The following is a 20,694-nucleotide window of genomic DNA, read 5'->3' as shown; positions in this document are numbered from 1 at the left end:
TTAAACCTATGGGTAGTTGCAGCTTAGACCGTGATTCAGTTGCAAATGTGTTGAAGTGCACAGATGAATGGCCACTGCTGCAATCTGCCTGCCACGATCCCTGTGGTCGTTGCAGGATCACCCTGCTTCATGCCATTTCTGTATGAAGAAGTAGAAGCAAGATTTAGGTTCTGATCCCTGGCTCCGATTCTCCTGGTGCCTTTTAGCATTGACTGGCAATAATAATAATAATCTGGGCGGCTTCCAGCAAAACACTAAAATACAATAACCTATTAAACATTAAAAGCTTCCCTAAACAGGGCTGCCTTCAGATGTCTTCTAAAAGTTTGGTAGTTATTTTTCTCTTTGACATCTGGTGGGAGGGCGTTCCACAGGGAGGGCGCCACTACCGAGAAGGCCCTCTGCCTGGTTCCCTGTAACTTGGCTTCTCGCAGCGAGGGAACCCCCAGAAGGCCCTCGGCGCTGGACCTCAGTGTCCAGGCAGAACGATGGAGGTCGAGACGCTCCTTCAGGTATACTGGACCGAGGCCATTTAGGGCTTTAAAGGTCAGCACCAACACTTTGAAATGGGGAGCCCAGTCCTGGCTGCATCTTCCAAGGGTGTGCCCAATGCATGTTTTCTTTTAAGCATCTCCTCCTGCTTTTATTAACATGTTGCAACCACCTTTGCCGTTTATAGGATTGGTGGAGCTGCAGCAAGTTCCAGGTCCCGTCCCCCCCCCCCCCAACCAGCTCCCAAGCAACCTTGCATTTCTCCCTGGGCTTCAGTTGAGATGCTCCCAAAATCTCTTACTACCTAGCAGTGCAACAGGTGGTGCAGGGATTGCACTGGAACAAAAGCAGGCAGCATAGGAGGTTCTTGGTGGCTTGATTTGTTCATAGGATCCTGTTCTGAACTGACTTTTCCTCCCTCCCTTCTGCAGGGTGTGATTGACTACATTTTTTATTCCAACACTCACATGAACGTGCTTGGTGTCCTGGGGCCTTTGGACCCTCAGTGGCTGGTTGAGAACAACATCACCGGGTGCCCCCACCCTCACATCCCTTCAGACCACTTCTCACTGTTGACGCAGCTGGAGCTCCATCCTCTGTTCCTGCCTCCTGTTAATGGCATCCACTTGGCCAGCAGGCGGTAGTGGGGCCCCTGCCCCTTTTGAGGGCTGGGACCCGTTTGTTTGTTTATGGACCTGTACAGTTGTAAATCAAAGTATGTAGGAGTGAAGTATGGCCGACCTTTTAAAAGCTGCTGCTTCAAGCTCCTCTCATTATATGTGTTGATGATACAATTTTGCACTTTTTCCCCCCCGGTGCATATTGGTACCATTTGGCACTAGGGCTGGAACCAAAGTTTTTGTTTGTTCCCTTTTTCCAGGTTTTTGCTTTTAAGGTATGCATATATATAAATATATAAAACCCACACATTTTAAGCTGGCAGGCTCTTGTTTGTTTCATTGGGACGCTGCCTTTGTAAAACGACGTCAGACAGCGGGGTTTGCGAATGCTTTCTGTCACATCTTAGCAAAATGAGCCATACCTCTCTTCCCCCAGCCCACTCTCATATTTTATTTTAAACAGCATCCTGAAATAGAGTAGGTCTATTTGATGTTTCGGTCCTGTTGGGAAAGGTTTGGTAACTGGAGATAGCACTTGCCGTTGTAAATTATTTGCAGCACAGACTGCTCTCTTATCTCTACTGAAATGTTAAGTTAATTTAGAAAGCCAAAGGTGGTGCAAGAGTTCCTGCTGTTTTTGTGCTGTTCCAGTGGAGAATTTGCCTGGGAGCATCTAATTGCATATACCAGGGTCCACTTGTTTGTTGTAATCTTCATTTCTGATCAGTAGGAGTTCGCATCCTGTCCAAGCCCATGAAAACAAATTGGGCTCTGACTCTAGTGAGCTCTGTGTATTGCTATAGAAGGAACAAGCCTAGCTGACAATGGGGAAGCTCCAGGTGCCATCATAAGGCCCAACTACTGGCTTATAGCTGTGGATTCTTACCAAAAGAGAACCATCTCCCTTGCAAAAAATTATGAAGGATGCCAGCATAATGGATGGGATCGGTTTGACAGTAACCAGCAGAGTAACACTGGCAATTCAACAGACCGCTTTGGGGAACAGACACTGCATCAACTGGAGGAGAATTTGGGATTGTCAGCAGTTTCCAGGAGGCAGGTGCGGGGTCCTCCATTAAAAATCTGTGGCTGGGATTCTTGGGTTTGATTTTCACAAAGTGAAAATGCGTTTCAACCCAATCCACTGGTCCCTTTTTTGTTGTACCTTTTCCATCGTCCTCCCCTTCCCCCAGAAAACCTTTAGGATTATTCAGCTGAAAAGAGCAGATGAGGAAATGCCTCCGAAATCCATCTTGCAGCTGCCTCCTCTGTGCGTGAGAGCTGGCTTTCCTGGGTGCCCTTTTCCCACGTGAAGGTTGGCCATCATCAGTCCTCAGATTCATCTTCTTCCTGACCTAGTCGCCAAATAGTCATCCCATGCTTTTAACTGCTTTTGTTTTCTATCAAGGTTTTTTTTTAAGCTGCTTGGTTCATTCCCAACAGTTAATTGCTCCCTTTAAGATGTATTTGGAATCTTTTCTTCTGCTTTCCTTCCCCCACATTCTTCCTGGTGGCCATTAATAATAATAATAAAAAGCTTTTTGCCTTGAAAGAGCAGAAAAACCATACATGCCATCTCTTCAGAAAGCCGTGGCTGCAGTTTGCTCAGAGGAGCTGTCAAGCAGCCTCTGTTCATTTCGGTGGAGCTTGTGCAAGGTTTCATGCATGCAGCCTGTGAGAATGAACGGACGTTGCTTCAGCAAAGCCTCTTGAGCAGATGGAGCCTGACTCTGCATTTCAAAAAGCAAAAAGTCCAGTCGACAAGGAAAGGTTGTGTCTGTGATCCTTTAAGTTTTTCTGTATTCTGCTTCTTTGCTGCTATATACGATTCCTTGAGCTTATATTTTAAACTTTTCATGCACTTTACTGTTTCTAGTCTCAAAATGTGATATTTTTAATAAATGAGAATTTTTTTCCATTATGTGAATGAAAATTTTTAAAGAGCTTATATCTGTCTCATTCATACGCTTAAAAAGGAAGAATTAAAAAACAAAAGCGAAACAGCTGAATCGGTTTGTTGCACAAAACATATACCTTAAGTTAATTTCTTCCCACCTACCCACACTCACTTTGCTAGCTATGTATAGAATGGCAAAGGAAAATTTGGAATCGGGCTAAAGAAGGAAATGCTGCCTCATTTTTGTGCATGACTATGGGGTGTAGAGGAAGGAGTTGCTTTGGTGACGACCGCAATTTGCTCTCGGAAGTGCCTACAGCCAGCAGTTCCTCAGCGATTGGAACTGGTTGTATTTATGTGAAACTTTCAGGATGGAACTACATTAGGCAACAAATGCAGGGCGGCGGCTGCTCCAAAGGGCAGCCTTGGGTCGAATTTTCCCTCTGTGTGCTTGCCAACCTTTCACATCACATCTTTGGTTCCCTCCCTCCAGTGGGAATGGGGAAACATCAAACGTCATGAGAGCAGCAAAGAAGGTAGATTGTAATGGATTTGGAAGGGATTTGACACTGAGCTTCTCCTTTTTTTCCCTCGTTTTTGACAGCCGTCCTGTGTTTCTTACAACATGTAGCTCCATCCAATGTGTAGAACAGCTTATAAAGCACGACAAAGTTATCTCCTTTTCAGAGAGAACATTTCCCCCTCCCCAATATTGGTGCAGGTATCTCTTCTTATATACCTCAAAAGTGTTACTTACACGGCCGTGTATATATGAATTGATAACTCAAATAAAATATAGTACTGGAAAGTAGAATAGCATGAAAAACTTAATTTGGTGGACATTAGCCTTTTCGGTTCTTTTTATTTTTATTTTTGTAAGGACCCAATCCGCTGGGAAGTCCTCCTGCTCCAGCCCCACTGAAATGTGCAAGAGCTGCCCAACTCCCTGTTCATTTCAGTGGGGCTTGCGCAAAAGGCTTCCCTCCTGGAATGTGTTCCAAGTCATCTGCTGTATCTTCACTTGGGAGGTATGCACTAACAATTTTCCTCCTTTTCATATGTGCATGTTAACTAGCAATGTGAGCAATATTTCCTACCATACTTCACTCCCAACTATTTTTTTTGAGATGTTTGTATAAAATGGAGTTTAAAAAAAAAAAATCACCTGTGATTGTATATGAACTGCAGAGGAGCCGGTTTATTAAATAATAATTATTATTATTAATAATAAAAACCCACCAATCTTTTGTAATGCTGTTGGGAGGTTGGGGGTGGGGAATAAAATAAAAATATTGGGAAACATTGCAAACAGTTTAAGTTCCTCTTTTTGTTTAGTTGTAATTAGCCGATGCAGTCGGGGGGTTGAGATGGCTTTCCTCTGCTTCAAAGTTGACTTGTATCTTAACCTGTGTAACTCTCTTGGTTTTTGTCTCCGTCTTTAAAAAAAAAAAACACCACCTGTTTGATATGTTGCACAATTCTCTTCTTTAAGCAGTTGTTGTTTTGTTGGCCATAGAAGCACCAGGAGGAGGTTTCCGTTGCTGGAAGGACTTTGTGCCTTAAAGTTTTCCACATACCAAAGTGTTGGCTTAAAAGCAGGGACTGGAAATATTTGTTCAGAACAAGGGCTGAATTTTCTTCTGGGGCCACATACCAATGCTGGGTGGATCCAGAGGCAAAAAGTAGGTGGAACAGTGAATGTAATCTTAGGTTTGTACAGTCGACTAGTTGCTACACACACACACACACACACACCCCATGCAGGGAAGCAAGAGAAATCAACAGCGTTTGATTGCAAGAGGCGTTCCAATCAGGCAGGAACACTCAAAGACGGTGCAAAGTAGGGCTGGGTATGTTGTGGCTGAGGACACTAGCAAGACAGAACCTCTTTCTTTCTTTTCTTCCCATGTGAAGAGACAAGTTCATTAAATCAGGGCTGTTTCTATGGGGACAGCTGGATGCACTGGGCATGTCCACCTAGTCTTAATGAGAATAAGCATTTTTTTCCCTGTTTTCAAAAGGAAATATTGCATTGCACATACTCAGGTAATCATAAACACTGCTGTCAGTATGCTGAGATGTAGAAGCTGGTTCATGTTACAGTGTTTCCTCCACAGAAGCCCCTTAAAGGGCTACTGCGACCCTATGTTAGGGTGGAACCTGGAAAGGACGTTGCAGCTGAGCAAATCGCAATGGTTATGTGTGTAAAAACCCCAAGTGTTGGAAGTCCCACTCGTCACACACAGCAACACCTCCATATGTCCTAAGGCATTGCTGGGAACTAATAAAATGTATACAGGCGTCTCCCCATTGACACACATCTGCGTGGTGCCGGGAATTAAATAAATCAGTTTAAACCGCAGAAAGGCAAAAAAAAGAACAGGGAAAACTGCAAAAAGAGGGGGGAAATGGCTAGCAACCCAAAAGCCATTGTACAGCCCTTAAGAGTCCTGTGGAGGGTTGGCGTTTGAGAAAGGCGGTTTGGAGGGAGCGATTGCGGGGGAGTTTTGGCTTTTCAGATGGTGTTCCCCACTATACACAATTTCACGGTACCCAGGAAGTAGCCCCTGTGTAAGTGGAGAGATGCCTTTATACCGTTAAGTGTTGGCACACAGTATGTTTTCAGAAGAAAAGTTGATCATTGATTTATTAACAGGCAGAACTCTGAAAAAACTAACCCACCCACCTCCCTGAAGTTCTACTAGTGTGGATTGTAGGCAGGTAGGCAGCTTCTGGGATGGTCCATTAATGGCTCTGGGAAAAGGTATTGCTCATTGCCTATTGCTGACTTTTTGAGGTAAAAATGGCTTACTTCTCTGTTTTCCATTCTGATTAAACAAGGCATAGGGAGAAGGCTAGTATTGTAATCCACTTTCCCGTCAACAGACTTGGAAGGTTTTTTTCCTTATCTACAAACAGGATCATCAACAAAGAATTTAATTCCTCTTTATCAATAAGCATATTGTGTGAGAAGAAGAAATTCATTCTGTCAGAAATCCCCAGTACTACTTAGATCCACACCCTGTTCAACATTACATTTTTAGGTAGAACTAGCCATACACCTCGCTGAACCTGAGAGATCTGTGTTCATGATGCAAACTATGGATTACCACTGGTCAGAGACGAAGCAGGGAGGGTTTGCATGTTGCTTAGGCTGCCTTGGTGTGCATCTTTAATGCATTAGTATTATGTATTTGACTCTGAATACATCTTAACACTTAAGGGGGGGGGGAACAAACTTGGAACGCATCTGCATGCATGCCTGCAAGCTTCTGAGTTCTTGCTTTGGTAAAATGGGACTGGACAAATTAATTGAAAATAAGCCTGAATGGCTATCAGGCATCATGTCCTTTATTGGTCCTTCTTGTGAATATATTTCAGCTACACCACACTAGAGTTTTATTGCATTTGGTTCAGAGCTTTCCAGGTATAGCTGGATGGCACCTCTTTGAAACCGAATGCAGAACTTCTGCACCAAAACGTTGTGTTCTTACAATACCATTGACACTTGTATTAGCAGATAGGAATTCATTCCCAACACACATAGCAAGGACCACTGGCACAGATACGGCTTCAGAAGAGGATAACATGAATGGAGGACTGTCAATGGAATAAGAATAAGGCTATCAATGACTACTAGCCATAATTGCTATGTTCTGCCTGTTGGGGCTCGGTTGTGTCTGAATGTCAGGGAGGGAGAGGGTGGTGTTGCATTCATGCCCTGCTTTTGGACTTCTCATGGTCTCAGTGGTCAGCCACTGCAAGAATTAGATGCTGGACTAGATGGGCCTTTGGCCTGATCCAGCAGGATCTTATGTTCCTATTAGGGCAAGAGTTTGGAAACAGCCCTGCAAAGAAGACAACAGTGCCTGGGTGTGAGCAGGACTTGGGGCTCAGATTTGGAATTTGTGCTAGACACAGGGCTGGTTCCCAAACTTGGGTCTCCAGCTGCTTTAGGACTACAACTCCCATCATCCCTAGATAGCAGGACCAGTGGTCTGGGATGATGGCAATTGTAGTGCCAAAGCAGCTGGAGACCCAAGTTCAGGAAACCCCGGTCTAGACTCATGAGAAATGGAAGCTTCCTTAACTAGAAAAGGAGCTCTTCTTCCTTTTGTAATGTAACATCGCCCAATTATCCGAGCTATTTGGCACATTTTGAGTAACATCTCCGCTGATAATGTAGAAATTGCACAGTAGCCATTCAGTATAATTGTTTAATGGCTGCTAGAAGCATTTGTCTTTCTTTGTGCTAATTTGCATTCTCGGTGCTTTATTCCAAATGAGCCAAAGCAGTCACTGATGTCCACCGTTCAACCATCTCAGAAGGGCACAGTGGTTTAAAGTGTGGTTTTGAATATATATATATATATATAATTACAAGATAGAAAGCATGACAACAGGGCAGCACTGCATCACTGTTTCTTCGGGCTCCTTGTGCATTTTTCCACCTTCAGGAAGACTCCCATTTGTGGTCACTGGTTGCTATATGTTGAAATTAGTAAAAGAGAAACTGGTTAAATTTCATTACTTAAGCCACAACGGTCACACATGTTCTTTGGGGTAAAGATAGCACATTCATAAGTGGCCCCCATCAGAAGCGATAAGGAACAAGTGTAGTGTCCTGGCTGTTTGTTGTTGTAGAGGGATTTGGGCACCCTTCACCCCCCCCAAAAAAGTAAAAATAATACCTCTGAGTGTTCAGATTAAGCTACTTTATAATCCTTACACAACCCAGCAAGGTAAGCTAGTTTTGTCCCCGCACTGCAAATGGAGAGCAAAGATTCCTTGCCCTAAGGTCAGCTAGTGAGGACTGCATACTTATACCATACATTTAAAGGACTTCCACCTTGGGAGCCGCAGTTTGTTGAAATTGTAGCTCTGTCGGGTAAGCTGCAATTTCCAGGAATTTTTGGGAGAAGTCATATGACTTCCTTAAGGTGTGTAAGGCTTTAAAAGTAAGATCATAGTAGGCAGAGCTGCAAGCTTCCTCATTCATAGCACAGTCCCTTTGCTGTTAGTGTTCAGGCTAAACTGGAAATATAGGAAAATCAATCATAACCTTTAAAAAACACCACCACCCTACAACCTGCTTCTTGAATGAAAAGTAGCACCTGGAGAGGAACCGTTTTCAGAAGAGAAGCAGGAGCAGGGAGGAGGGACTTGACCCTTTCCCGTTACCATGTTCCTGCTGCAACCCTCCTCAGCTGCTTTCCCCCAGCAGAATTCCAGGTGTGTGCTGAGCTTGAACCCCATGGTAATGGTGTGTAGAAGCTGTGAAAAAGCAGGGTGTTGGGTTAAGCATCCCTCGCTGCAGCTCCTCTGAAAGGCACCTCCTCCTACTGCTTTTCAGCAGAAAACCGTGCATGGATTATCTAAACGATTCATGCCATCTACACAGGGATTTTGTGTTCTCTGCTCTGGGACAGGGGACATAAAGGAATGGTTTTTCAGATTTTTTCTATGATTCAGGTGACTTGGACTATTCAACAATAATACACAGTCATATTTTAAGGGACAGGTGTGAAAGGTCCCCATTTCTAGAAGTTTTTGGTCATCGGGGAGCCTTGGACGATGTGTGTCCCAAGGGTTATTTTTTCCTGGTTATACACTGAGAGTTTGGGCTGCTTGGCTTGCATTTACCCATGTAGCAAATTTCAGACTTAACCTCTGCATGAAAGATGAAGGGAAGAGCTTCATCTCAGTGGTAGAACATGCAAATATCCCTGGATTAAGTCTCTGGCACTTATAGGTGGGGCTGAAACCCTGGAGAATCGCTGCAAGTTCTTCTAGATCAGTGTTTCCCAAACTTGAGATTCCAGCTCTTTTGGGGTTACAAATCCCATCATCCCTAGCTACCAATTGTAGTCTGTTCTAGATTATGGTTACCAGATTTTTTTCAATGAATCTGGGGACAACTTATTTTTTTAAGCTGAGTAGCAACAGGGAGCCAGTAGTGGGGATGGAAAGGCAAAAGACCCTGGGCCCAAGCACATATGCATATTGTGTAAAGGTGCAAAGCCCTTCTTTCGCACCCTGTGAAACAAATGCACAGGTTTTTTAAAAAAACTTTGCAATGGTGCGCTGCACGCCCGTGGCTCCCGAGCCTTCCCCAATCTCCTTCCCCCTTCCCCCTTTGTTTTGACAGATCGGGGGAGGCTCAGGAATCATGAGCAGGAGGGGCCAGTCTGGTAGTGCAGTTGGCTCTGGCTGCCTTCAGGAGCTGCTCACTGCTGCAGCGGAAAAAAATGGCGGGCGCCACAGCAGCGAGCAGCTCCTGAAGCCAGCCAGAGCCAACTGCGCTACCAGGCTGGCTCTGGGCTGCTGAGGCTGCCGCGTTTCCTGGGGACAGATTTGCAAATCTGGGGACTGTCCCCGGGAACCAGGGACATCTGATAACCCTATTCTAGATGATGCTAAGCTAGATTTGTGAATGGTACAGGGCTGGTTCTTGCGCCAGTGAGCAGCTTGATTAAGCATATAATATCTACATTGGCTGGATGCAGGTGAGAACAATATTAGGACCACTGCTATTTGCGTGTTGCTGGAGTTTTTTTCTTGACTATCAAAGAAAACTGCGTTCTGCTAAATCAGGAGGCCCTTATATTTTGGGAGGCTTCAGGGCACTTCTGCAAATCTGTTCCGGGCAACATATAACACCTGTTTTGCAGAAGGAAAACTGGCGCTGCTCAAAACCCTCCCTCTATAAAGAGCAGAATACCTACAATCTCCCCCCAAACAAGCAAAGCTCATACAGAAAGTGAAGCAAGCCCTTCCGCCAAGCAGCTAAACAAACAAACAATAACATTTTTTTTTTAAGAATGGAGGGTCTGAGGGCCTTGGTAGGTGCCAAGGGAAGTCACCAAGGGAGCCCCAGCTGTAACTGAATATGCAAAATCGTACCTCTTTATCAGCCTCTTCAGCAATTTCTGCACCCACTGGGCAGTAGGTGCCACACAGACCTGCCATTTGCTTTTCAGGGTTAATCTGAAATGTAAGGATGAGGTCATTATTACCGTTCTTCCTCACCCTCTTCAAAATGGTAGGATGTGGGTGTGCTAGCTTCACTTACATTATTTCTGTCCTCCCGCACTGTATTCCCTTGGGAATGACTTGAATGGATTGGATCTGTTTCGGGCCAAAGGCCGTGAAGGTGTGCTTCTGGCATTTGCAACTTCCCATGTGGACTAGGTGACCCTCCATAGCAAGACCTTTGTGAAAACACCATGAGAAATGCTCAGATTCTAGCACGCATAATGTTAATTTCATTCCGTGTTTATGCTTCCTTTACTACAAAGAGTTTAGGGTGACATGGGAGGCCCTCCTGCATTGATCCTCCCAGCAGCCCTGCAAAGTATCTTAGGCTGAGATATACTTACAGATAGAGCAGGTCTCTGTGAGCTTCACTGCTGAGCAAGGGTTGAGCACAGATTCCCCCAGTCCTAGCAAGGGGTGGACTTGTAGGGCAGAAGGTAAGGGACCCAAAATTAGGTGCAGCTAGAGTCAAACTATCTCTAGCTTTGTCCCCATCCTCCCTGCTGAGCTTCACAAATCACAAGAGCAGCAGATAGTAAGGAAGGAGGAGGCTGATAGGCAGTACAGTGGTACCTCGGGTAAAGTACTTAATTCATTCCGGAGGTCCGTACTTAACCTGAAACTGTTCTTAACCTGAAGCATCACTTTAGCTAATGGGGCTTCCTGCTGCCGCTGCACCACCGGAGCACGATTCCTGTTCTCATCTTGAAGCAAAGTTCTTAACCCGAGGTACTATTTCTAGGTTAGCGGAGTCTGTAACCTGAAGCGTATGTAACCCGAGGCACCACTCTACTACCCCCCTGGACCATGATTATAAGAAAGAGGTCAGGCAAGTGGCAGGGGCATACAAAGGGGGGCGGAGGGGGCAGGTCACCCCGGGTACCACTCTGGGGGGGGTGACAAGATGCCCTGCTGCCTCCCCCCAGCTGTAGAGCGGCCAAGGGTGCGTGTGTGCGCAGTTAGTATGGGTGCTGCTTGCGAAGCGTCCGTACGGGCTGCCGCTCGTGTGTGCCGTCCATATGAGCATCCATATGGGCTGCTGTGTGTGCACAGTCCATATGGATGTCATGTGTGCGCTGCCGGGCAGTTTGCCCAGCCCCGCCCCGCCCCTTGGCATCTCGCCTTGGGTGCCAGAGGGTTCCTCTGCCACTGACAAGTAGAATTGACAGGTTGGTGGGAGAGGGCCCTATTCACTAACGGAGCAGCCTCCACTGGTCTTAGGCCAATGCTCTTAGCAAATTATGGTTGTAGGGGGTATGCGGTGGACAGAGGTCCTTAAACAGCAAGAAAGAGATGCGCCATTTTGCCTTACGTCCCAGCCCGATCCCTAAAGCAATTTGCAGAGCTCCTGCCTGTTCCATGCTGGTTCTGCAAGCAAGGGCAGCCATATTTGGCTAGCTGAATAAATGACTGGCAGTGCTCAGAACCCTAAAAAGAGCAAAAGACCTACAGATGTTTCACATGTGAGCTGGAGGGACGCTGCAGCTTGCACAGCTGATGCACGGGGAAGCAGAGGCTGCTGCGCTACCCTGCAAGTCAGCTGTTAGTCGGGGAGGCCTCAGCAAAGCTCCGCTGTGCCTCCAGCTTGCAAGGACACCCTCCCAAGAGCCTGATGTGGATGTCCTCTTCAGGCTCCAGAGAGGGTCTCCTCGTGAGCCAGGAGGACTCTTCAGGATGCTCCCAGTATAAGCGACTTCAGTTACATCTGCGAAGGCGTGGAGCGTAACCCCCACATAATTTTGGGAGTTGCCTGTACCATAAGCCTGTTGTGCAATGGGATAAACGCCCGTCCTTTTCATACAGGAGCGTGTACCCTAAACCCATTGAGTCCTTGTTGGGCTTTCCTCTTGGGTCCAGTCATGGCCAACTCTGGGGTTGCGGCGCTCATCTCGCTTTACTGGCCGAGGGAGCTGGCATACAGCCTATGTGGCCAGCATGACTAAGCCACTTCTGGCGAACCAGAGCAGCGCACGGAAACACCGTTTACCTTCCCGCCGGAGCGGTACCTATTTATCTACTTGCACTGGTGTGCTTTCAAACTGCTAGGTTGGCAGGAGCAGGGACCGAGCAACGGGAGCTCACCCCATCGCAGGGATTCGAACCGCTGACCTTCTGATCGGCAAGTCCTAGGCTCTATAAAACCCACAGCGCCACCCGTGTCCCTCACTTCATGCACTTAGAAGGGCATAAATGGGGTCACGCTTCTTAGCCTCATCTTGACCCTTTTGGTGCCTCAGTCCACATGCCTCCAGCATGTTGCAAGGGTAACGTTTTGCAGCATGAAGCCTGCTGTAAGCCTATGGACTTCAGAGCATGAGAGAGGCAGACACTCCAGGCAATAAGGGCACATCAAATGCGGCGGGCGGCAGGAAGCACAGCCCTGTTCTTCCCCCTTGTGTAATTGAAATTGCATGAGGGAAGCGCCCAAATGGGGCTGTGGAAAGAGGAAGGATTGCACCTGCCCCCCCAACCTTTGAAACTTTCACTTGACCCATATTTTGATTGTTTTGTGGACTGATTCATTTTCCCAAGTCCCAGAGCTTTTATGTTGTTTTGCAGCTGTGCCTTGCGAAATCCGATCTTACCTGCCGAATCAGATCTTACCAGGTGCACAGAAAATCCCAAGAGAGGTTTTGCTTAAAAAACGAGCTTCAGTTCAGCGGGTAAGATCTGATTTTTGAGAGGCACGGCTGCAGGAAAATGAGAAAAGCCCTCAGAACCAGGGGAATTAAACAATACCCGATACGATCAAAATACGGGTCAAGCAAAAATGTGAATAAGCCCTAAGAACATACAGCTAGGTGCATTGCAGTTCTTTTTTATTGTTGAATGACAAATTATGAAAGAAGAAAGAAAGAAAGAAAGAAAGAAAGAAAGAAAGAAAGAAAGAAAGAAAGAAAGAGAAAATACACATAAGTTAATGTTACATGAGTTATTTATGCTTCTAATAATACCAGTAATAATACTACAACAGTAATAAGACAGTCAACTAAGTATTGACCGGTTAAATATAAATGTAATGACTTTACACAAACACACAAAGAAGTTTCATATCTTGTTTTTCTATCTTATTTAAGATGAAACAATAAAATGTGAAGTCTTCTGTATAACGACGTGAAATTCCATTCTATTTCTATATGTCTCCAAACAGCAAATTCAGATTTATTTGTTCTTCCCCAGCTCCATTTGCGAACAGAGTTATCTTTGATTTTGCCTTCCTTCTCTTTCTCAATTTGTGGGTTTATTCATACGTGGCATACTCTGGTGACCCAGGAATTTACTGCCAAGAGGAAGAGGTTTCTCCAGGTTCTGCAAATTTCATCCCCAACCTCTCTACGTTTAATCAAAGGTCAGGGCAAACAGTTGAGTGTATTTCAGCTCTGCATCATGTACAGTAGAATACTCTGTTATTTGTGGAGTGTTTGGTCATGTGGCGAGAGCCTGTACACTTGCCACTGACACATGTATACATTCTGTTTCTACCTTCCGCTGAAGTTGGTGATGGTTGTGAGCAAACGTAATGGGTGTGATCACAGTTTTCATTCAGCTGCCACCACCACCCAGCTTTGCAGTCACTGAATATGCAAAAATGAATTTTGCAAACAATAATGCAACATGTTTGAGACCCGAGAGATGCGAAGCCTGTTTTGCAAGGACAGGGTATTTGTGGATTTATCTCAGTTAGGAATGGGTGAATTTGCCAGTTTCAGTCTTTCTCAGTTTCTCCTTTTTTCTGCCTTAAATTCAGTTCTCCACATTTCCACATCGGTTTACAATTTGTAAAAAAGTCATCACGAAAATTCACCATCATTTTAGTACATATTTCTCATGGTGCATTTCAATGCAATTCTGCCAAATATACACATCTTTGCCTAATAATTTTTGCATCCATAATATACATTTTTAGGCACATCTGCAGTACATGTATTTTGGCACACATTGCTTAGCTGGAGAATTGCACTGCAAGATTCAGACAAGTTCAAATTATGAAGGAAAGCTGAGTTTTGGTTCTCATATTAATCCAGCAAGTGCTAATCAGGTAGGTTTGCCTTTAAATGCAAACAGGATCAAATTTCTCCCCTATCTCTAATCTTAGTACTGTCTGTTCTGACTACACACAAGCCCAAGGTCTCTGGCTGAATCCTTTACCCAGCTGCTTGATCCCTTTTAACGCCAGGGATTGAAGCGGAGACCTTCTACATAAAAACATATGCTCTACTGCTGAGCTCTGCTACCTCCCCCGGTGCAAGTCATTTCAAACAAACAGCCATCAAATAAAGTTCACAACGCAAGCAATAAGTTTGCAAACATAGTTGGCTGCACAAAAGGAGGTAGCCAAAAACCAGTACAGTGGTGCCTCGCAAGACGAAATTAATTCGTTCCGCAAGTTTTTTCTTCTTGCGAGTTTTTCGTCTTGCGAAGCACGGTTTCCCATAGGAATGCATTGAAAATCATTCAATGCGTTCCTATGGAGACCGTCCGGGGACAGAGGGGAAGCGCCGCACGCCTTCCCCTCTGTCCCCGGACCTGTTTTAAAGCAAAGAAAGGGGCAGCGGGGAGAATCGCTTCTCCCCGTTGCCGCCCCTTGGTTCACGCCTTCCCCTCTGTCCCCGGAGATTGCGGGGCTGGCAACGGGGAGAAGCGATCTTCTTCCCGCCGCTCCTTGCTTCAAAAGAGGTCCGGGGACAGCGGGGAAGACGCGCTAAATAAAGTCTAAATAAAGAGATGCACTCTCCATTCCAGCCTCACAACAACCCTGTGATGCAGGTTAGGCTGAGTGTGTGTGTGTGTGTGTGTGTGTGTGTGTGTGTGACGGGTTCAAGGACACCCGACGAACTCTGTGGTCGAGTGCAGATCAGAACCCTGGTATCCCAGGTCCTACCAAGACACTGTGTCCACTACCACTGAACTGACTCTTTTACATTACAGTGGTACCTCAGGTTACATACGCTTCAGGTTACAGACTCCGCTAACCCAGAAATATTACCGCGGGTTAAGAACTTTGCTTCAGGATGAGAACAGAAAGCGTGCTCCGGCGGCATGGCAGCAGCAGGAGACCCCATTAGCTAAAGTGGTGCTTCAGGTTAAGAACAGTTTCAGGTTAAGAACGGACCTCCAGAACGAATTAAGTTCTTAACCCGAAGTACCAGTGTATTGTTTTATGACTCCCGTTTTTGCACTCTTGTTCCCTGCTGTAAAGGGCCGGATCTGCCATGAGGCAGAGTGAAACAAAAAAGATCCCTTCTGTTGGTAACAGAACAATCTGACAATCCAAAAGCAACACGGTAGGCCAATAATATAATTGCAATACTTTTATATTACTACTGTATGTAGCGTACGTTATCTGATTGTGAACTAATTCATTAGTGATATAAAAGTATTGTAATTATATTATTAGCCTACTGTGTTGCTTTTGGATTCTCGGGTGAGGCAGAATGAGGCAGCTGCCTCAGTTGGCAGATACCGGGAGACGGCAAAGAGTAGTGGCAAGGGATTAGAGGGCAGAGTGGTCTCTATCCCGCAGCCTGCCCTGTTCCCATTTCCCCAGGCTCTTCCACTGCCCTTTGGAGAGTACAGGATGCTTTCCCACTGCCATAAGATCATAGAATGATCGCTCCAATCCTCTGTCCCTTGTCACTTTTATGTTGGCTTCATTTCCGATTAACGCAGACGCCCCCCCCCCAACTCCCTGCCGAAATCCCTTAACTTCTCACACCACAAATTCTCTGGCTTATTTTTGTCCAGCTTGGAGTCCCTTCGGACAGCAATAATGTGGAAGCAGCCTTGGGGAACAAACCAAAGAATAAATTGTCTTTGCTCCAGCTAGACACGCTGAACTTGCACTAATATTTCTCCTTGCAATTGTGGATTCTAGTCCCAAACAGGTGAGTGCTGGAAAGGCGGTTTGCACTGGCTCAGAACACCGTTTTCATCTTTAGTTAACACCTTCCAGGGTTGGCTTCGAGCAAAGCCCAGCTTCAGATTCGGAGAAGTGACAGTGCAAAGTTGAAAGCAGACCCAGGCTACTCACCGCAGAGAGGGACTATGTTGCTTGCAAGAAGCACTAAGGCCAGGAACACCACCATCGACGACTTCATTGTGGCCGCACCTTGATATTCACAGAGATTGTGCTTTGTGGGTGGATGAGGGGAACCTTCTCTTTATAACCACCCTGGAAAAGGGAACTTGCAGATACAGTATTAGGTGGGTGCGAGGGAATCCACACAACACATCAACAAATATATTTGTGTGCGTCTGAAAATCCCCCATGCTTTTGTCCTTCCTCAAGTCTAAATAAAGAGATGCAAATGGGAAAGAGAAACCAGGAGCCCATCCTACCAATTGAGCACAAAACAACCCTTCCCTATGGCCCCATTTCTGCCGATCTCACATTCTCTGGCCAAGCAGCGATTTCCATGTCTCGGCCAATCCCAAGGGTTCCCCTTTGCACCTGCAAAAGCTTTGGGGTGGGCGAGGTTCCAATTGGTTTGGAACAGGGCGGGCGCCACTACCAAGAAGGCCCTCTGCCTGGTTCCCTGTAGCTTTGCTTCTCACAATGAGGGAACTGCCTGAGGTAGCTTCCTCCCGAAATCCTGTAACGTTCGATGTCGCAAATGTTCGTGGTTGGACATGGTTGTGTCCTGCTTTTGTTGCACTGTAGTTCAAGACTTGTCCCTCCAAATGGGAATAACACAGAAAAATTGGGGCAGCATCGCAGAATAATAATAATAATAATAATAATAATAATAATAATAATAATAATAATTTATTATTTGTACCCCACCCATCTGGCTGGGTTTTTCCAGCCATTCTGGGCGGCTTCCAACAAAGACCAAAAATATACTAAAATGTCACACATTAAAAACTTCCCTGAACAGATGTCTTCTGAATGTCAGGTAGTTGTTTATCTCTTTGACATCTGATGGGAGGGCATTCCACAGGGGAGGTGCCACTACCGAGAAGGCCCTCTGCCTGGTTCCCTGTACCTTTGCTTCTCGCAATGAGGGAACCACCAGAAGGCCCTCAGTGCGGGACCTCAGTGTCCGGGCAGAACGATGGGGGTGGAGACGCTCCTTCAGGTATACTAGACCGAGGCCGTTTAGGGCTTTAAAGGTCAGCACCAACATTGTGAATTGTGCTCGGAAACAAGTTAATACAGCGGAATGATGTGCAGACACTCTGATATAAATCCATCAGCAATGTGCTCCTATTGCTTCAGTAACATGTTGCAGAGGACAAGCTAAAAAAAGAAACCCAACTCACCAGTCTGTGGCGCCTTTTATAGATGGTGTGGGAAGGAGGGAAAGTTGGTTAGAGACTGTGGCACAGGCGGAGTGGCTCCTGACCCTTTGCCACTGTCTCCAGTCTCAATCAGAGTCACCCATTTCATGCGGAAGCCTTGTGGCATGCTTGTGAGAAGCGAACATGTCCTGTCGCATGCGCACGTAGCCGCCAGAAGACTTTGGGGGAGCCTCAGACCCCATGGCCCCGCATAGATGGCGGGCCTAGCCTGTGGGGTGGGGCTCAAAGCCAGTTTCTCCTCTGTGAAAAAAGACAATCACGGAACCAAGAAATTACACAAAGCAAAAGAATTACCGTGAAAATCCTTGAAACGTTGAGTAATCGACTATAGATTTGAATTAAATAACAAAAATCAAAAAATGAACTAGAATCAAACAAAAGCTTTATGGGATGCCAGCTACAAAACTCGTTTCACTGAACTAATCAGTTTCCTCAGAAGGAAATTATAAGATTTTAAGTGATATCAAACAAGCTCAAGAGCAGGGCTGAAAACGCTTCCTCGAGTTTGCAAAAAAGGTATGAAAACCTCAATGACAAGTTTTAAACGTAGCCCTATTTAAGAGAATCAGGCAGTAGTGATAAGAAATTGAAGTTTTAAGTTTCAAGCAAACTCAAAAAACAGGGCAGAAACTCAAAAAAAGTTTTAAACAAGAAATTGAGATTTAACATCAGCAGTCAGGAGCGCTTCAGGCCTGTTTTTGAGTGTCTGCCCTGTTTCTGAGTTTGTTTGAAACTTAAAATCTCAATTTTTTTTGGTGTAGTTTCTCCTCTGTGGCATTGGTATTCCGTGGTACCTTCGGCAGCTGGTTAGGCTTCCAAATTCCTCCATTGCAGGGGGTTGAACTAAATGACCCTTGGGGTCCCTTCCAACTCGGCCATGCTATGATTCAAATGTGCCCTGAGCTTGAAAAGACTGGCGACCCTTGACTAAGAGCAACTCCTGAGGTTACAGGTGTCTTCCCGCATAGACCAACTTCTTTGCAAGTAGGGTAATTCCTGCTTTTGTCTACGGTACTATTTGCTCAGCGTTTTACAGGAATTGGTCACGATCGGGCACAATAAACCATTCAAGATCTTTCCTCTTTGGTAAGGTTGGCTTTCAATTTGTACAGTGGTACCTCAGGTTAAGAACTTAATTCATTCTGGGGGTCCGTTCTTAACCTGAAACTGTTCTTAACCTGAGGTACCACTTTAGCTAATGGGGCCTCCCGCTGCTGCCACGCTGCCAGGGCACAATTTCTGTTCGCATCCTGAAGCACAGTTCTTAACCTGAGGTACTATTTCTGGGTTAGCGGAGTCTATAACCTGAAGCGTCTGTAACCTGAAGCGTCTGTAACCCAAGGTACCACTGTAGTTTAATACAACAACTCTACTGAGAATATAAATAATAATAATAATAATAATAATAATAATAATAATAATAATATATTATTATTATTAAAAACACGATAAAACATCAAATATTAAAAACTTCCCTAAACAGGACTGCCTTCAGATATCTTCTAAAAGTCAGATAGTTGTTTGTCTCCTTGATATCTGATGGGGGAGTTTCATAGGGCGGGCGCCCCTACTGAGAAGGCCCTCTGCCTGGTTCCCTGTAACCTGATTTCTGTGGTATAGTGTGGTGTAGTGGTTAAGAGCGGTGGACTCGTAATCTGGTGAACCGGGTTCGCTTCCCCGCTCCTCCACATGCAGCTGCTGAGTGACCTTGGGCTAGTCGCATTTCTGTGAAGTCTCTCAGCCCCACTCACCTCACAAGAGTATTTGTTGTGGGGGAGGAAGGAAAAGGAGAATGTTAGCTGCTTTGAGATTCCTTAGGGGAGTGATAAAGTGGGATATCAAATCCAAACTCTTCTTCTTCTTTTTTTACAGTGAGGGAACCGCCAGAGGGCTCTTGGAGCTGGACTTGGAGTGTCTAGGATGAACAATGGGGGTACAGACATGTTTTGCTTGTTCATACCTAAATGTCTCAGTGGAGACCCACTGAGGCTGTCCCATCCATCTCAGCCCATCTGCAGCCACTCTCCCTGCCCGCACCTGCCTGCTTTTTACTTACAACCAACCCTGGGGGTGGTGTTACCCACTAGCTCCCGGCTCTTTAGGTTTGCCCTCGTAGAACTTAGCAGCAAGGATGAGTCAGCTCTGGCAGCTGCTGGCTTGGGCGCCACCTGCTGTTGACCTCCCTGCCTTCTGCCCCACCAGCCACCACTGACGAGTCTTCTTTCTTCTACATCAGGATGTGTGGAAAGGGGAGGGGCCTGGATACACAACCACACACATGTCACGACTTGTATAGGTCAGTTGCCCCTTAACATGTCCAACATGGGCCTGCTATCTGTTGCTACGCCACCACACTTCAACTGTTGTGACCAGCAAAGCATGTACAACCCCAGCAAAACATCAGGAGTTTCCATGCTTTCCAGTACAGTAGTCAGCCTTCTCCAGAGTTCCTGGTTAAGAATTCTCCTTCCCTACTCAGCTGAAATTAAAGTATGAAAATTCCTAGGCTAGAATAAATCACAGACATGCAGCTCCGCCACACACTCCCTTGCCAGTTGCAAGAAGGTGGGTAGGTAGGTGTGGGACCAGATACGGACAGATGGAGCTTGGTGGGCCAGTGTCCCTCCTTAACCTCTGATGTACTAAAGGCCTAATGTCGAATGGTACAGAATTTTGTTTCCTTGCTTTTGAATTATGCTGCTGGAGGAGACTCTTGAGAGTCCCATGGACTGCAAGAAGATCAAACCTCTCCATTCTGAAGGAAATCAGTCCTGAGTGCTCCCTGGAAGGACAGGTCATGAAGCTGAGGCTTCAAGACTTTTGCCACCTCATGAGAAGAGACGACTCCCTTGAAAAGACCCTGATGTTGGGAAAGATGGATGGCACAAGGAAAAGGGGACAATAGAGGACGAGATGGTTGGATAGTGTTCTTGAAGCAACCAGCATGAGTTTGACCAAACTGCAGGAGGCAGTGGAAGACAGGAGTGCCTGGCGTGCTCTGGTCCATGGGGTCACGAAGAGTCGGACATTACTAAACAACAACACAGAATTGTACACATGCTATATATATATTGCAGATATCAGTTTAAACCACCAGCAGGCTAAAAACTTTGGTAAAGTGCTCACCCAAAGCCTAGATTTTTTAAACCCACATATGTGAAGTTTCCAGAATGCAGACAAAGAGGGGGCCGCTGCTGGATTTCCCCTGAGAGGAAATTCTGTTGGCGGGGTGCCACCACCGAGAATGCATGGCAGGGATCTCTGAATGCAGCTGCAATCAGGAGGCTAACTGCCCACCAAAGTTGCTCAGAATCACAAACTGTGTCAGGAAGTGATAACAATCGCTTA

The 20,694-nt window shown here is 45.8% G+C and overlaps 2 protein-coding genes across 4 annotated transcripts in view; one reads left to right on the top strand and one right to left on the bottom strand.

Annotated features, from left to right (window-relative positions):
• The window catches only part of CNOT6L (CCR4-NOT transcription complex subunit 6 like), a 37,755-nt gene extending 33,275 nt beyond the window's left edge, over positions 1 to 4,480 (top strand). For all 3 annotated transcript variants that reach the window (XM_081925027.1, XM_081925028.1, XM_081925026.1), the window contains exon 12: positions 924 to 4,480. In XM_081925027.1, the coding sequence (XP_081781153.1) occupies positions 924 to 1,136 (213 nt within the window). In that variant the 3' untranslated portion in view covers positions 1,137 to 4,480. The remainder of the gene's footprint in view (positions 1 to 923) is intronic.
• Positions 4,481 to 7,212: 2,732 nt separating this feature from the next.
• LOC309377773 (C-X-C motif chemokine 13-like) lies at positions 7,213 to 16,198 on the bottom strand. The gene is made up of 4 exons (XM_081925507.1): positions 16,076 to 16,198; positions 10,082 to 10,220; positions 9,913 to 9,996; positions 7,213 to 7,494 (listed from the first exon to the last, which is right to left on the bottom strand). The coding sequence occupies exons 1-4, from the start codon at positions 16,140 to 16,142 to the stop codon at positions 7,485 to 7,487; spliced, it is 300 nt and encodes a 99-aa protein (XP_081781633.1). The 5' UTR covers positions 16,143 to 16,198; the 3' UTR covers positions 7,213 to 7,484.
• Between the last annotated feature and the right edge of the window lie 4,496 nt (positions 16,199 to 20,694).

Source organism: Podarcis melisellensis (assembly GCF_964234715.1).
Source record: "Podarcis melisellensis genome assembly, chromosome: 9".
Classification (NCBI taxonomy): Eukaryota; Metazoa; Chordata; class Lepidosauria; order Squamata; family Lacertidae; genus Podarcis; species Podarcis melisellensis.
Note: the sequence above shows the minus strand (reverse complement) of the source record. Positions and strands in the feature narration are given on the sequence as shown.